Source organism: Bubalus bubalis, chromosome X (assembly GCF_019923935.1).
Source record: "Bubalus bubalis isolate 160015118507 breed Murrah chromosome X, NDDB_SH_1, whole genome shotgun sequence".
Lineage (NCBI taxonomy): Eukaryota > Metazoa > Chordata > Mammalia > Artiodactyla > Bovidae > Bubalus > Bubalus bubalis.
The window spans coordinates 104,901,002-104,917,522 of record NC_059181.1 but is presented as its reverse complement, the minus strand read 5'-3'; the positions used below and the strand labels follow the sequence as shown (position 1 = coordinate 104,917,522).

General features: G+C 57.9%; 2 protein-coding genes and 1 long non-coding RNA gene across 4 annotated transcripts; 1 reads left to right on the top strand and 2 right to left on the bottom strand.

Moving 5' to 3' along the window:
• The first annotated feature begins 1,957 nt into the window (after positions 1 to 1,957).
• On the top strand, positions 1,958 to 2,813 carry LOC123332036. The gene is made up of 2 exons (XR_006548876.2): positions 1,958 to 2,090; positions 2,701 to 2,813. It is a non-coding gene; the product is annotated as an uncharacterized LOC123332036 (long non-coding RNA).
• Positions 2,814 to 2,817: 4 nt separating this feature from the next.
• NAA10 (N-alpha-acetyltransferase 10, NatA catalytic subunit) lies at positions 2,818 to 7,597 on the bottom strand. Of its 2 annotated transcripts, XM_006043656.4 has the most exons (8): positions 7,371 to 7,590; positions 6,802 to 6,900; positions 6,317 to 6,375; positions 5,314 to 5,359; positions 5,114 to 5,229; positions 4,877 to 4,921; positions 3,696 to 3,780; positions 2,818 to 3,147 (listed from the first exon to the last, which is right to left on the bottom strand). In XM_006043656.4, the coding sequence occupies exons 1-8, from the start codon at positions 7,389 to 7,391 to the stop codon at positions 2,911 to 2,913; spliced, it is 708 nt and encodes a 235-aa protein (XP_006043718.1). In that variant the 5' UTR covers positions 7,392 to 7,590; the 3' UTR covers positions 2,818 to 2,910. The 2 variants fall into 2 exon arrangements, with proteins under 2 accessions (XP_006043718.1, XP_044793463.1); XM_044937528.2 differs by lacking the exon at positions 4,877 to 4,921 and having other exon boundaries at positions 7,371 to 7,597.
• Positions 7,598 to 7,810: 213 nt separating this feature from the next.
• Positions 7,811 to 15,415, bottom strand: LOC102408230 (renin binding protein). The gene is made up of 11 exons (XM_006043655.3): positions 15,266 to 15,415; positions 14,856 to 14,965; positions 14,608 to 14,683; positions 14,358 to 14,433; positions 13,988 to 14,160; positions 12,433 to 12,657; positions 11,683 to 11,764; positions 11,274 to 11,449; positions 10,616 to 10,747; positions 8,055 to 8,142; positions 7,811 to 7,965 (listed from the first exon to the last, which is right to left on the bottom strand). The coding sequence occupies exons 1-11, from the start codon at positions 15,290 to 15,292 to the stop codon at positions 7,832 to 7,834; spliced, it is 1,299 nt and encodes a 432-aa protein (XP_006043717.1). The 5' UTR covers positions 15,293 to 15,415; the 3' UTR covers positions 7,811 to 7,831.
• Positions 15,416 to 16,521: the final 1,106 nt, after the last annotated feature.

Below are 16,521 nucleotides of genomic sequence, written 5' to 3'. Positions count from 1 at the left end.
GTTGGACCTGGGAGCTGGATGGAACACATCTTGCCCCTTCCCCTCTATCTGAGCCCTGACTGGTCCCCCAAAGTCCCTCCCCGATTCAGCAGAGCCAGGCACAAGGCTCAAGCCCACAATAAATGGCTGCTGAACTGGCCTCGGCCCCTATTCTCCTTCTGTCCTTTTGCTTTATCACTCCAGAAATACCCACGTGTGCCCCATTCGGCCACTGGTGTAAAACTTTTGAGTCACTCAATTCAGTTCAGTCGCTCAATCGTGTCCGACTCTTTGCGACCCCATGAATCGCAGCACGCCAGGCCTCCCTGTCCATCACCAACTCCCAGAGTTCACCCAAACTCATGTGCATCGAGTCTGTGATGCCATCCAGCCATCTCATCCCCTGTCGTCCCCTTCTCCTCCTGCCCCCAATCCCTCCCAGCACCAGAGTCTTTTCCAATCAGTCAACTCTTTGCAAGAGGTGGCCAAAGTCCTGGAGTTTCAGCCTCAGCATCAGTCCTTCCAATGAACATCCAGGACTGATATCCTTTAGGATGGACTGGTTGGATCTCCTTGCAGTCCAAAGGACTCGCAAGAGTCTTCTCCAGCACCACAGTTCAAAAGCACATCAATTCTTCAGCGCTCAGCTTTCTTCACAGTCCAACTCTCACATCCATACATGACCACTGGAAAAACCATAGCCTTGACTGTCTAGGACCTTTGTTGGCAAAGTAATGTCTCTGCTTTTTAATATGGTATCTAGGTTGGTCATAACTTTCCTTCCGAGGAGTAAGCGTCTTTTAATTTCATGGCTGCAATCACCATCTGCAGTGATTTTGGAGCCCAAAAAAATAGTCTGACACTGTTTTCACTGTTTCCCCATCTATTTCTCATGAAGTGATGGTCACTAGTACTGGCCAAATGCTTCTTTGGCCTTTAAGGCCATACTGCCTGCTCTAGCCTCAGCCATATTTCTCCACTTCGGAGGATCTAAACTGCTCAGAAGGGCAGGACCAGATCTGTGCAGGACCAGATCTGCGGGAGCTTGCTAAACCTGTTGGCGAGTGAATCCTTGGTCCGGGCGGAGGCAGGGTCAGGTCTGCTACCCGGAGAATGGACCAGAGGGAGATGAGATCGGTGGCGAGGCTGTTACCAGGTGCTCATGTCAGGTTGTGCACCTCGGTGTACAGGCTCATGCCAGGGAAAACGTCCCCGGAACCCACCCACAGTCCCAAGGCTACAGGGCAGGCGTTCCTGCTTTTCCACCCCAGCCTTCTGGCCTCAGGTTGGCACGATGGCCCTTAAGGGGCTGCTCCAGAGGCGAGCCCTGCAGAGGCGGAGGAAGTGCTGGGCCCCAAGGGTCACCCAGGCCTGCGGCTTCCCCTCTTTGCCCTCCGCCCTCGCCGCAGCTCCCGCCTCCGCTCAGGAAACTCGACTGCCTGAGGGCGGCCGAGCTTCAACCGGCCTGCTTGGGCCTCAGGGCGCGGGCGGGAGGGCGGGCAGAACGCCGGTCGGAAGAGGCAGGAAGGAAAGGCCCACAAGGGGCCGTGAGAGCCTCTGCCGGCTCCCGCCCGGCTGCGCTGGGGCGCGGTCGAGGTAGTGCGCATGCTCCACCGCTCGCCCCGCCCCGCCCTCCGCGCGGAGCCCGGCCCAGCCGCCGGCGGACCTATCAGAGCCTGGGAACGAAGCCGGCTCCGTAGGTGAATCTAAAGGGACTGACGCCGGGCGCGGAAGGTGGGGCGAGGCAGAAATTTGAGTCAATCAGAACACGGCCTCCCTCCTCCTCGCCGGCCCAGGAGCCGGCGGCGGCGCACAGGCCCGCGCAGGCGCGTTTTCCAATTCCCGGACCGCCCACTGGTCTCTGCTTACCCTGCTGCCTGTTGATCACGTGGCAGGCGCCAGCCAGAGAGAGACAGGAGCTCCAACCCTTGGTAGCGAATTATTCAGCGTAGCAGGAGAGCAGTGTGCCATCTGCGGTAGCAGGGGCATAAGGTAGTGACAGCTAAGGAGTGTTGAGTTCCGCTGGGAGGTGGGCGGCCCAGGCAGCCCGCCCAGGGAGGAGGGGCAGCAAACAACGGTGCTGCAGCCGGAGGGAATGGCAGGGATGAAAGGTACTGGAGCAAATTTTAGGCTTCTATTCTGCATGAAACGACATGATGTTATTTGTCAAAACCCAGAGTGTACAACGCAGAAGGAAATGTAAACCCTGGACTATAGTTAATAATGTATCAGTATTGAGTCAAATGTAAGAATACAAAATATTATTAATAATAATTAGCCTCCAATTAAAATAAAAAGAAAAAAGAAAGGTCAAAATGTTATTAATAGTTGAAAGTGGGGAGGGGGGGGCGTGCATCCATGGAAACCCTGTACTATCTGCTCACCTCTGTGAATCTAAAACCGTTAGGAAGGAGATTCAAGGGGTATCACGGTGATCAAACACACAGAATTGGTGGATCTGTTAGTTTGCAGGGGAGGGAGGAATCAAGGACACTTGCCAGGGCTTGGGGAACTAGGGAGCTGGTTGGGCCCCTACCGAGATGGTAGATAAGGTCAATGACCCGCTGGACTCCCACATCTGGAGCCTGGCAGGGCAGCAGCACAGCAAGGCTCAGAAGGCTTCCAGAACTCCGGGGTCTCTTTCCCCCACCCCCCCAGACCCAAAGATGGTTCAAAGCCATCAGACCTCTCCAAAGCCCTGACAAAGTTCTTCCCTTCTAGGAGGGCTTGCAGGACGCACTGTGCCAAAAGGCTGTGAGGTCCACATCCAGAAGAACACAAGAGCCAGAGCGGGGCATCCACACACCACCCAAAAGGTGCACACTCGCACACGTGAACTCCCCAAGGCCACTGGGTGAAGTTTATTGTGAAACCTCTTTCGGTGAGGATGGGATGGGCGGGCCAGGATAGGGAGGGGAGCAGGTGTGGGCTCTAGGAGGCCGAGTCAGAGGCCTCTGAGCTGTCCTTAACGTCGGTGCTCTCTGTGGTCTCGCTGACCTCGCTGAGGTCCTTGCTGTCGCCACCGCTGTCCTCCGCAACCAGGCCCTTTTCCTCACGACAGGCCTCCCCTGAGCTCGGAAGCGAGTTGCCCTTGCCTTCCATCTTGTTCTCGATGGAGCCCAGTACCACGTGCCTGCCCTTCTCCTTCAGCTCCAGGTGCCGCCTCAGCTGCCACGGGAAGCCCGGGAGAGGCGGGAGGAAGGAGACAGGGCCTAAGTCTCTAGACCATGAGGGCCCGCTCCCACTGCCCGTTTCTGGTCCCTTGCTGGGGGTGCAGGCAGGGCAGGAAACACAGGACTGCATTGAGAGACCCAGGGCTAGTCCTGGCAACTGCCCCCTCTGGGCCTGTTTCCTCTGCAGTGAAGTGGAGGTGTTCACACGCCCTCACGCAGCTGCTGTGGAGCCCTCTGAATGGCCCCGGCCCCCATGGAGCCTTGGGCAGAGCCCTATCTCCTCAGCCTTGGAGCCAGCTGCAGCCATCCCCAGCCCCATGCCTCAGCATGTCCAGACTGTCCTGTCACAGCGGCCTCTGGGCAGGACAGGCCTCCTCCTCAGAAAATGGAGCCTTGGCCCGATGACAGCCTTCTTTAAAGCCCTGACAAGGTCTGGCTCCCCACCTGTCAGCTGAGGTGAAGAGGACCAGGACACCTCCAACTCCCTCAGGCCACCCCGCTCAGCCTGCTTGGGGCGGGTGGACCTGGCCCCACTGGACTCACCTCATCGGCCATCTGGGTGAGGTCCCGCTTCATGGCATATGCATCTTCCCCGTCAGCGTAGTATTTGGGCTCCACTTCACTGATCCTGGGGGCGGGGGGGTGGAGAGGAGGAGGAGAAACCGAGTTGGGGGCAATTCTCCTCCACCCTCTGGTGCCATCTGCCATTGGGATGGGGTGTCAGTACCCCCCAAAGGCCCTTTGGAGACATTTCCAACGTGGCCTTCTGTCTGCTTTCTCCAACAGTAAGCCGGACTCCCTCCCACCCTTGGCATTCTGCCACCCCACCTCATCCCTAACCTGGCTCCCAAGGATCTGTTTCTGTGGTTTCCTGGGAACCACGGCCCCTGCATGTGGCAGTACCCTACCCCTCCTTGCCCAGTTCCCTGTCATTTCCTGGGCATGCATGGCTGGCTGGCTCCCATGCCGAACAGTTGGAAACGGCTGGGGGGGGGGGGGTGGTGCTGTGGCCTCTGTTCTTGGTGTTCTTGGATGGCCCAGAAAGGCCCTGCCAGCCTTCAGACCCAGGAACTGTCAACCAGCAGGGGAGTCTGCATCCAGGTCAAAGATCCTCAGATGCCCAGCCCGTAGGTCCTTCCCTTCCTTAAGCAAGCTGAAGCTAAGGCTGTCTCAGTGGGCTCTCCACAAACAGCCCGTCCCAGCAGCTTTCACCACAATGCCCTGGGCGGGGCAGTTCCTGGCCAGGCTCTCTGTGTCCTGTGCTGGGCACACTGAGCGGACTGCTCTCACCCACTAGGACACCCAGGGCTCTAGACCCCTCTGCTGCACCCTTCCTGCACAAATATGCTTCGGTTTACCCTTTCTTCTGGTTCTGCTGAGATGCTTCTAGGTGCCTGGTCACTCTCAGTCCTGTTCCTGTCCTGGGTCCTTGTCTCTACTTCTGAATCCCTTCACCATGCTGCTCTTCACCTGGCCCCCACCAGCAGCAGGTAGTCCTCTTCTGCCCAGCAAGAAACACTAAATGTCCTCTAGGCGCACAACACATCTCGAACAGACAGTGGCAGGTGGGTGTCACTGTCTCTGAGTGGAGGCCAAAGCCTGTCCCTAGCTCCAGCTGCCGCCCACCTTCATGCCCAGAAAGTAGCTCAGCCCATCTCAGCCACCTGGGCAAGCCAGACCTGGGGACTGTCCCACTCCCATTAGAAACATCTAGATCTACTTACTGAAAGTTGAGCGTGTTGGAATAAAGGTGCAGAGCTGCCCGGTTACTGTAGGGGAACAAGGCTGTGCTGAGCTCTACAGACCAGGCCAGACAGGGACAACACGTCCAGGTCCTGCCCATCCTCCCAGTCCCGCTCCCCACAAATCCCACCTCCCAGTCTTCTCCAAAAGCTAAGGCAGCCCAGGACCCGTATCAAGACAGCAGCCCCCACCCCCCTTCCTTTGACCCCGGCTTCCACCTCTTCCTGACATGCAGAGAGACATATTTGGCATTGAAGTTCTCAATCATGGCTCGGGAGGCCTGGTCCATCAGCTTTTGAGCCAGGCCAAGACGCCGGTGGGAACGCTTAACAGCCTAGGGGCAGAAAAGTGGGACCTCAGAGGCGACTCCAACTAACTTCCATGCCCACCAGAGCCTGGGTGGGGAGGTCCTACGCACCAGCGAGGTGATATGTCCATGGGGCACATCGTCCGGGTCTTCTTCCCTAGATCAAGAAGAAAGAGAGGCTAGGAGCGAACCCCACAGTGCCCCCAGATCCCGGGTAGGGGAGAGAGTCAGGGCTCTCCAGACCTCAGGCAGCAGACAAAAGACATGTGCAGTATCAATGGAACACTATTCAGTGCTAAAAAGAAGGGAGTTATAAAGCCAGGAAAAGACATGGAGGAAACTTCAATGCATATGACTGAGAGGCAGTCTGAAATGGCTACACTGTATGTTGAGGTACGTAAGCAGTCACTCGTGTTCGACTCTGCGACACCATGGACAGTAGCCCACCAGGCTCCTTTGTCCATGGAGATTCTCCAGGCAAGAGTACTGGAGTGGGTTGCCATTTCCTCCTCCAGGGGATCTTCCCCACCCAGGGATTGAACCTGTGTCTCCTGCACTGGCAGGCAGATTCTTTACCACTGAGCCACCAGGGAAGCCCACACACTGTATGATTCTAATCATGGGATGTTCTAGAAAAGGTAAAACTATGGAGACAGTAAAGAGATCAGTGGTTCCCTGGGGAGAGAGGAGGGATGAACAGGTGGAGTACGGAAAACTCGGCGGGCACTAAGACTACTCTGTGTGATACTATAGTAGTGAACACATGTTGTTATACATTTGTCCATATGACTCCAAGGATGAAACTTACTGTGAACTATGGACTTTAATAATGATGTAGCAATATTGTAACAGACGTACCAGGAGATATTAGTAAGAGAGGCAACCAGGAAAGACAGGGAAGGAGTTATGTGAGAGCGGTGTGTATTTTGCACTCACATTTCCTGTAAAGCTCAAACTGAACTAAAGAACAGTCTATTCATTTCAAAAAGAAAAAAAAAAAAAAAAACCAACCCAACCCAGGCAGCCTCCATCAGACATGTGCAGATGTCAGTGTCCCTCCTCCCCCACCCGCAGGTCAGGCGCCACTTTTGTCTCTCTGCCTCTGGTGACTCACATTTTGGCCAGGACGTACCCCACGATCTTCCCATTCTCGTCCTCAGCGATGTACGAGAGCTGGAAGACAGGAGGAAAGAGGAGGCAGAAAACAAGTTTCTATCAGAGCTGGAGGAGCCCTTAGTGGACACCTGGCCCCACTGCCTGTCTCTTGCCCTGGCCATGATGGACAGCAGGCCAGGGTGGAGTTCAGTGACAGCTCCTGACCTCCAGGCAATGTGGCCTTGTTTTCCCATACCACACGGTGCCCCTTGTTCTTAACCGGGAAGAGGTGGGCAGACAGGTGGTAATTCTGCTCCTAGGTTGGCCCTGTTCGTCTCCCGTCTTCAGGCACCTCCTTTCCACCCCCAGCCACCCCAGATGAAGCCAACACTCAAGGCCTCCTTCACCCAGGTGCCCCCCTGGGACTCTTCATGGTCTCAGCCAACCCAGGGTGGGAATTCCCTGGCCTCCTTGACCCAGTCCCCAAATGCAACAGCTGCCCACCTGGGGCCAGGAGAGGCCATGGTAGAAATAATATTTCATCTGGTAGTTCTCAGGCAGGCACAGGAGGTTGCAGTGTTGCATGTTCATCAGGTCCTCTGGCTGCGAGGGAGGGCAGTGGAACGTGGTCAGGCCTGGGGCTGCACTAAGTAGGCCCCAGTTCTGTTGGAGCCCTGCTCGCTGTCTACTCACCGACCCTCCGCCCCCACCCCCAGACCTGGGCGGGAGCTGGGACTATCTGTCTCTGCACAGTCCTGGGCCAGGGCCGCCGGGCAAAAACTTGACTGTTCCAGGAACGGACGTGAGCGCCAGGAAGCTCCCCAACACCATCCCACGGAGCCCCGACATCCCCGAAAGAAGGGGTTCGCAGCCCCGGCTTTGAACCCCTGGCCTCATCTGTGGGGAGGGCCAACCCCACGGGAACGGTGGCCTTCACTGTTTTGTGCCGGGCTGCCGCAGGCGATCCAGGCGGCCGGCCCTGGGGCTCGGCCGGGCCCCTCGGGAGCATGCGCACGCGGCCACTGGGCCTCGCTCCCACGCGGCGCGGACCGTCTCCGGCCCCGGCCCCTCACCCTCGCATTGCGGATGTTCATAACGGCGGCGGGACTCGCGGCTCCCAGCGGGTCGTGAACGCGCAGTCAGCTGCCGCCGCGCTTCAGAGCGACACCGGGGCTGCCAGGCCACGGCTAGGGTTGGAGCTAGGTCCGGGATCGCGGGGGCGGTGGCGGAAGAGGCGGCGCGCGCCTGGCCAGTCCACCGGATGGAAGTGGCGCGCTGCCGGACCCACCCTCCTGGGTGCTCGGCTAATGCGCAGGGAGCTCCAAGGGTGGGGCGGGGTCTCTACGCGGGGCGGGCCAATGGCCGGGCAAACCCGGGCGCGGGGCGGGCCTCTTGGCAAGGTGGGAGGTTCCAGCGCTCTGGGTGGGTCACTGGCCGGGCGAGCAGGTGCCCTCCAGCCGAAGGCGGCGGGCGTTCCCCACCTCCCGCGACCCCACGGAAGCTCACACACACAGACAGTGTAACAGGCTTCGTTTTATTCTGCGCCCGGGCGGGCGGGACCAGCGGGCGGAGACCGGGTGCTGAGGGCTGAGGCCGGAGCGAGGCGGCTCAGCAGGCTGTTCAGCATCTCCTCGCACATGGCCAGGCACCGTGGCACGTGGAAGCAGCCTACGGGGAGAGGCGGGACAGCGGGTTGGGAGGGCTGGGGACAGCGAAGTGCCCTGAGCCCCTGAGGCCTCGCCCTGTCCCCAACTCACCTTTGAAAGGACCCCCCTTGATAGTGAGGGCGACCTTCCCGTCTCGATTCAGGTAGCCAAACCATTCCCCGTACTCTGGATCGCGAAACTGCAATAACAAGGCAGTGACAAGCAGCGCCGGCAGGAGCTGCCCAGATGACAGACGCCTGGGGAATAAGAGTTCACCTGTCCCACTAAAGCGCTACTCGGGATCAGAGCCTGGGCAGACCCCAGATACCGTAACTACAGAACCGGTGCTGTTAGATCCCGCGTCCTGGACACATATGAACACAAAGGGCTTTCTCTTTTCCTTTTTCTGCAGCCGAAGTGGGCGCCTAGATACTCCACTTTGGAAAGGGGCTGCTGACTGTGAGATGAAACCTTGCAAGATGGAATAAAAGAACCCTGCTTGGGTATGATGGAACAGTTCCATATCTTGAGTATGCTGGTAGTTATACAGATATATATGGTACTTCCCTGGTGGCTCTGTGCAAAAGAACCTGCTTGCCAATGCAGGAGACCTGGGTTGGATCCCTGGATCGGGAAAAATCCCCTGGAGAAGGAAATGGCAACCCATTCCAGTATTCTTGCCTGGGAAATCCCATGAACAGAGGAGCCTGGGAGGCTGCAGTCCATTGGGCCGCAAGAGTCAGGTACAATTTAGGTACTAAACACAGATATATACATTGCTATATCTCAGTGAACTGAATACTTAAAATGGATACTTAAAATATTAATTGCACTTCAACAGAATTGATTTAAAGAAAGAGAATAGAAGTGCTGACCTGTCATGTAACTTTGTAACAGATGATTCCCTTTGAGTTCCTGTTCTATGCTTCACAGGCCTGTCTTCCAGTTGATGAGATTGTAGATATCTAGCACTGAGCTGACTCCAGCCTTGCTTGTCACAGGTCCCAAACACATCTCCCTCTCCCTTGGAGCCCCCTGAAGCCTGACCCTGCCCAGCAGCTGTGTTGACCCATTCCAAATTCCTTTCGTCTCTCTTGCCCACAGTTCCTTGCAGATGCTCCAGGGTAGACTCCAGACCCCTGGCCTAGACCCTTCTCTTTCCTCCCCAGATAGAGACCTGGGTGGAATCCCTTCTCAGGACTGTGGAAGAACTTCAGTGACACTGAAGTCCACTATCAAAATGTCTTTTTAAATGTCGACCTGTGAATAGGCCTACTCCTCTTCATAGCAGGTAACACTAGTTCTATATCTATTCATTCTATCTTTCCAGTGACACTGCTTATGTCCTCACATTATTCAACTATTTGATCTGACACGGACAGATTGAACTGTTTTCCTGTCCAGCATTTCTGTGGATGTCTGAATTTCTTGTCTTCTGTTATGATGATCAGTGCATAATGACTGATCTGTTTATAAGTTTCCTGATTGTTCGATGGCCATCTCTCTTTCTTGACAATTTATTCCTTAAATTTCACTTTATGCAGTTAACACCAATGGCCTCAAACACAGGTTCTTTTGAATGCATTAAATATTAACATATATCACCCCGGGTCTTGTGACTGTTGTGTTTGGAAGTAATGATGAATATGTGCAATACTGGGAGATGCCCCTCGAACTACAATATAATGTGAACACATTTGGGATGTCTACTGGTGATGAAGTCAGACACTGCTAATACCACTGTGCTTTCATTCATGATGGAAGCAAATACTGGATTTCAGTTAGAGGTTAGCCTAAAGAAAGATAGAATTTTCTCCCAGGTCGCAAAACCCACAGACCACCAAGTAAGACTCCCTGTTGTAATCCTTCATGTACTGGGGTTTACTGATGGAGTGAGTTGTGGCTTTCGAAACACATTGGGAATTTTCCTTCATTCAGGCTCAGCCCCCAAGGTGCCTCTCAGCCACGGCTGGCACAGGTCATCACTCCACTCATTGCGCTCGGGCTGTAGTGGAGGGGAGTCTTTGGCTCCCTTCCTGCCTCACAACTGATTCTTGTCTCCTTTGCTGGGCCCTCCTATTCCCTCTTCTCTTTTCCTTCTGTGCTCAAAGCTCACCTTGCCTCGTGGCTCGCAGTATATATCATCTATATCCTTATGACACCCAACACTTGTGGCCAGTCCAGACTCCTCCCACTCAGCCAGACTCTGAGCCCTGCTCCTGTTGCATCTTCCACCCCAGGTCAGGCCCCCACTCACTGGCCAGGATGACAGCCACTGCGCCATCTCCCTCACTTGGCCCACGGCCCTATGGCCTCCCCTTCCAAAGCCCCAGCACCCGTGAACCCCAGAGTCAGGTTGACCCCTCTTTGCTGAGCACCCCTTCCAGCTTTTTTCCTTCCCATCAGCCCCGCCTGCAGCCCCTGACCTTGATGTATTTCCCAGAGCTCTCAGTCCCATCTCTGTTTGCTTGTTTACTTGTTTATGGTCAGTCACTGCCAGCAAAATGTGAGCTCCAGTGGGGAAGGGGCTGCTCTGTTGACTCAACAGAGGATACTGGGGCTGGCACCTCCATGTCTGCTGAGGGGCAAGCGGGGGATGTGCAGGAAGACTCGCCCTCCCCGCCCAGTCTGCAGTTTCCACACCTTTGCTAAGACCAGGAAGCAGCACTTACCCGGTGGAAGGTGTACTCAGCCACCTGGTAGAAGATGCGCAGCAAGGCAGGGTCCCCAGTCTCACTGTAGCCCATGAGGAAGGCGATCATGGCTTCACTATGTGGCCACCAGAGCTTCATGGCCCACTCCAGCTGGGAGCAGAGAGGAGGCATCTGGAAGCCTGGGTCCCACCCTCCACCACCCCTCTCAGCAGGAAGGTCACCCCCATCATTCAGGCCCTGGCTAAGACTCCATTTGGCCCAGGCACTTGGAGCTTCATTGTGACATGGACGTCTATGGAGGCCTTGACCACCCAGCAGATTGGCACTAGCTTCTTGAGCTGGAAGGGCAGGGCTGGGCCAGGCTCCCCTTAAGCCCTGGAATCCAAACCCTGGCTGTCTCATCAGTCTGTCTAGAGCCCCTTGGACAGTCAGCTCCTGCCAGTGGCCAACTCAGCCACCTTCTGTGGACCTCAGTGGGATCAAGGCATAATCACACAGACGTAATGATCACACACAAATCTGCCCTCAGTGCTGATGGCTTAGAATCATCCAGCGAACCTTTCCAAGATGGAGGGACATGTGTCTCCTTGTGTACATGAGCTTGAGGACCACTGGGGTCTCCCTGGGCCCCCCACTCTGTGAAATGGTTTAAGGACAGCCCTGGGCACATTCCCACCTGGGTGGGGCAGAGGCCATCAGCATCCTGGAAGTAGAAGAGGCCACCATGCTCAGGGTCCCATCCAGAGTGGAAAGGCAACAGTAGGAACTTGTCAATCACGTGGGCTCGAAGTTTGGCATCACCTCTCTGGATGGCATAACGGAGCAGGAACCAGCCAGCCTCCAGCGCGTGGCCTGGTGAGGGCTCAGGGTAAGGCAGGTAGTGCGGTCTCCCCCAGGTAGGGGGCTCCAGCCCCCTGCGCTGTATGCTGACTCTCTTCCTCTCTTGCCAGCAGTGGGGGCTGCTCTGAGCTGTGCCCCCCAGCATGGCAGGCCCATCCCTGCTTCTCTGCCTGGTCCTCGGTGCCCAGTGTGGAGGGAGGCAGGCAGTCCCCACATCTGAAGCCCACCCCACTCCCACTCCTCACCTGGGTTCTGGTGTCTCCCCAAGCAGCCTGAGAGTTCCTCACCATCCTCTGACACGTTCTCCAGCACAGCCTGCCCACCCCTCTGCAGAGGGAGGAGCAGAAGGGGGTTCAGTGCTCAGCAACCCCCTCCACCCTCTCCCTCCTCATCTGCAGGCTTGGGTGGGCTGGCGGGGGTGGGCAAAGGGATTTTGAGGAGGAGCTGATTCACTCCCAAGGGTCTGGAACTTGCTTTGGGCCTGGTCCCGGAAGACACTGAATGGTGGGGACTGAGATTGGGCCGACCTGGCTGTCCAGAGGCCTGGGAGGAAGCTGGGTCTGGGTTTCATGCTCCCTGATGGGCCTGGGGGTCTGGACCCCACCCTCCTGCCCTCACCCCAACCTGGCTCCCCAGGGGCCTCCCGCACCCTTTCCAAGGGTTCTGGGCCACACCTCCCTGTGTCTCCCCATCTGTAAAATAGACCCCCAGCACATGAGTGGGCTTCCCTGGTGGCTCAGATGGTAAAGAATCTGCCTGCAACACGCGGCAGACCTGGGTTGGATCCCTGGGTGGGGAAGATCCCCTGGAGGAGGGCATGGCAACCCACTCCAGTATTCTGGCCTGGGAGAATCTGGCCTGGCAGGCTACAGTCCATAGGGTCACAAAGAATCGGAGATGACTGAGCTTGGGGGTGGGGGTGGGGAATTGGGGTCACCCTGTGCCCCAGCCCCCCAGGACTGGTCTGGCAGCCAGCGTCTGCCTCCTGCCCCCACCTGCACATGTTGCAGAATCCTCTGAGCGCACCAGTCCCCCAGCTCCGCAGAGATGCCTGCCAGCTCCTCGTCCGCCTCCCCAAGCTGCTCCACCAGGTTGAGCAGCATCATGGGCACCGCCATGGACTCTGAGGCTGGGGCCCCAGGGAGCTGGGGCCGGCCCAGCCCAGAGGGGTCCTCCCGCACCCAGCTCACGATCTGATCCATCATCTCCATGGCTTCGTTCTGGGGGTGGGGTGATGAGGGGAGACCCAGGCTGAGGCTGCACCCCATCCAGTCTGGTCTGCCCAGGTCCCTTGGGCTGAGCTCCTAGGACACTTGGAGCCTGGCCCCAGGCTGGGTGCTAGGGCTCCCGGGCTGGGGGCTGCAGACCATGCCCAGGCAGTGAGGTCAGCTTTGAAAGATTAGGGGGCCCGGGAGGAGCACCCTCCCAGCCAGGGCAGGGCTGGTCCCTCTGAGCAGGACCCTGCAGAGCCGGGGTGGAGGGGGGTGGGAAGTTGATCCTCCCAGGGTCCCCCACCTCTTGTTTGTTGAAAAGCGTTAGCCTCCTAGGCCTTTCCAAGTTCCAAGGAGCACATTTAATCAAAGAAGTGAGGAAATGCAGAAACAAAGGAAAGCTGATAAGCAAGACAAAACAATAAGTTTAGACTAAAGTCTTCCCCAAGAGCCATAAATAAAATCCTGAGTTGTATCCTCGAGCTGTTTTGCACATAACTAAAACACCCACCAGGGGGAAGAACTTAAGTACATGCTGCCCACTGGCACATAGAGCCCAGACCATTGGAACCAGAAAGTGGATCAAGTAACTCCCTCCTGGTTATCTCACCACCAGCCAATCAGAAGAATGTTCCTAAGCCCTGCGACCTCCTCCTTGATTTTGCCCTAAACCCTTCTCTGAAAGGTGTTTTGAGCAGGACCTACCCTGTCCCTTAGGAATAAATGCTGCACTTTCCTTCCCCACCACCTGGTGTCAGTGGATTGCCTTCACTGCACATGGGCCCAAGTCTGGTTTGGTAACACCTCTGTGCCCATCCTAAAGAAGATCAGTCCTGAATATTCATTAGAAGGACTGATCCTGAAGCTGAAACTCCAGTACTTTTGGCCACCTGATGTGAAGAACTGACTCATTGGAAAAGACTGATGCTGGGAGGGATTGGAAGCAGGAGGAGAAGGGGACGACAGAGGATGAGACGGCTGGATGGCATCACTGACTTGATGGACGTGAGTCTGAATGAACTCTGGGAGTTGGTGATGGACAGGGAGGCCTGGCGTGCTGCGATTCATGGGGTCGCAAAGAGTCGGACATGACTGAGTGACTGAACTGAACTGAACGGTGCCCAGGGCCCCTTTGGGGGTTGTTGGGGGAGGGCCTCTGGGGGAGGGAGGACACACAGTGACAATAACAGCAGTAACAGTGGGTGTGACTGGCAGCCCCAGGCCCTGCGGGCCCAGAGAAAGGACTGATGTTAAGGACAGATCTGGCCCGCACCCAAGCGCCAGGAGCCAGCGAAGGTGAGGGCACGGAGATGTACAGCGTGCCCAACCTCCCCCGCACCTGGTACCGTGCATCCCCGGTCACCCTCCACAGCTCGTTCATGGCCATGGTGTAAAAACACTCGCTGAAGATGGTCCGCTGCACCTTGACTGGGCGGCCGTCCCTGGTCAGCACAAAGGCACACTTCTTTGCAGGAGGTGCCACTTGGGCATAACGCAGCAAAAACTCGCCACCTAGTGGTCAGGAAGGTGTCACGCTGGAAGGCGCGTTGGGGGTGCCCCAGCCAGCGCCTTCCTCCCCATCGGTGGGCACCCAGCGTCCTTGGGGGGCTTCCATAGCCGGCTGGCAAGCAGGCAACTGGGAGCACCACGCGGCTGCCGGGATCACCGGGAGTGGCCTCTGGGGAGACCGGGAAGGGGAGGGAGGGCACCTGCTTTAGCTGCATTCAAAAGCTCCGGGCGGCGGAAGCGCTCAAACTGGCGGTACAAGCGACAGTACATCCACACCTGGGTGGGGGGCGGGGGAGCGGAGGGGGTCATGGCTCAAGTAGGGAGCCGCCGTCCTCAGGGCCTTGGGAAGGAGGGCGGTGAGCCCGCGATCCCTGCCCGGTGTGCGAACTCAGGCAGGACCCAGCGCGCCGGTTCCAGTCCCGGGCGCCCCCGGGCACGCCTAGTCCGTACCTGCCTCCCCTGCAGCCAGACGTACTTGAGGTCATCGTACACCTGCCCGTCGCGGCCAAGGCACGTGAAGAAGCCCCTGCGGGACACGCTGGCGTTAGCCGAGTTTGCGGGGTCGGGGGTGGGGGGGGTGAAGGGGAATGGGGGCAGAGACGGCGCCCCACAGATGGCAGCCAGCCCAGAGTGAGGTGCGGGGGCTCCAGAGGAGAGAAGAACCCAGTCCAAGGCCCCCAGAAGGGCGAGGCGCGCACCCCTGCTCCTGGTCGTGGGAATGATCCAGCCAGAAAGCCACCACGCGATCCAGCTCGCGCGCCACGCGATCCTTCCAGGCCCGCAGCGTCTCTTGTTCCTTCTCCATGTCCTGTGGAGAGAGACTTGGAGACACGGCTCCCCCAGAGGCCATGCCGTCTTCTCGGGTGCCCGTCCCGTCGGTGGACTCCCCGGGGCCGCAAGTCACCCCAGGCTCGAGTAGCCCCCTAGGGCTGCCTGACTCGGAGCCTCAGGAAGCCCCCCCACGCCCCCCGGGGCAGGTCTGCCCTCCTGACCAAGATGGGCCCCCGGACTTAACTCCCCGTTCCCGCCCCCCATCCTGGACGGCCTCCTCCAGGACAACACCGACCATCCCCATCCCACACCCCTGCCCGGGCCGCCGAGCACTGGCCTGCCACACTCGGAGACCCCGGCTCATCACTCCCTGTCTTCCAGGAAGCCACACAGAGCGGAGTGCTGTCGCGTGACTGTCACTCAGCTGACCCAGCCTAGCACCACCCACCTCTACCCTCCAGGTTCCGCCCGGCCCGGGGCCGAGCCCGCAGCGGGGGCGGGGCTTGGCTGGCTCACCGCCACGCCCACCCTAAGGCCACGCCCCCAGGCGGACCCCACCCCCACCCCGGCAGGGAGGCTGAGGACTCTGGAGCTCCTCTGCTGGGCACCCTCCGTTCAATGCCCTCCTGGTGGGAAGTGCTGGGTGAGTTGGCAGGACGTTCTGGGATTGGGGTGGAAGGGGGGAGGAAAGAGGGAACTCAGGGCCATCTTCCCTCCTCCAGCCACGTCTCCCTGCCTGAGGGTGGCCCCCCAGGGCAAGGAAGGGTAGGGCAGGGCATGAGCCCAGGTGTCCAGGAGAAGAAAAAGTGACAGTGAAGTTGCTTCTGACTCTTGGGGACCCCATGAACTGTAGCCCGCCAGGCTCCTACGTCCATGGGAATCTCCAGGCCAGAACAGTTGGAGTGGGTTGCCACTCCCTTCTCCAGGGGATTCTCCAGGCCAGAACACTGGAGTGGGTTGCCATTCCCTTCTCCAGGGGATCTTCCCAACCCAGGGATCGAATCTGGGTCTCCAGCATCGCAGGCAGACTCTTTACCATCTGAACCACCAGGGAAGTCCAAGAGAAGAGACAGCTGGAAATGGCTGAATGCTGAGGCCCCGATGACCTATGACTCCACAGGGTGGGCAAGTCCTCTCTCTGTGGAATCTGCTCCACAGCCCCTGACCTCTTCACCCCAGAGATGCCACTCAACAGTCAGGTGGGAACCGTGCAAGTGAAGAGCAGGGTCCTCAGAGCCGGAGTTCTCCAGGTCTTCCAGCACCCGGTCTGCCTCTCTGGACTGTCCGATTACGTTGGGTGCTCCGAAGAAGGCGGGTCAAACTTCCTCCTCTTGACCAGCCAATGGAAGAATTATGTGGAAGGGCCGTTTCCGGGACCCTAGGCTCCCATGGGGGCTTGGGAAAGCTTGGGCTTCAGAGGGGTGTGCCCTGTTTGCCGAAGATGTAACTGGGCCTCTGCCTCATCCGTGCAGCCCAGGGTCAGGAGCCTGGCGCACCGTGTGCTTGTCCCGACAAGACCATGGGCGCCCTGCAGGTAAGTGCGCCCTGCGGCCGCTGTGTACCCCCATATGACCTCATGCTTGGGGGGGCGGT

Excerpts from the sequence above, each read along its gene's own strand:
- NAA10 (XM_006043656.4), bottom strand. The coding sequence starts at position 7,391 with ATGAACATCCGCAATGCGAGG. Across the intron at positions 6,901-7,370 it reads TGAACATCCGCAATGCGAGG|CCAGAGGACCTGATGAACAT; the intron begins GTGAGGGGCCGG and ends CCTCCCTCGCAG. Across the intron at positions 4,922-5,113 it reads TCTCTGCATGTCAGGAAGAG|TAACCGGGCAGCTCTGCACC; the intron begins GTGGAAGCCGGG and ends GTTCCCCTACAG.
- LOC102408230 (XM_006043655.3), bottom strand. The coding sequence starts at position 15,292 with ATGAGCCGGGGTCTCCGAGTGTGGCAG. Across the intron at positions 14,966-15,265 it reads GGGGTCTCCGAGTGTGGCAG|GACATGGAGAAGGAACAAGA; the intron begins GCCAGTGCTCGG and ends CTCTCTCCACAG. Across the intron at positions 14,434-14,607 it reads TCTGGCTGCAGGGGAGGCAG|GTGTGGATGTACTGTCGCTT; the intron begins GTACGGACTAGG and ends CCCCCCACCCAG.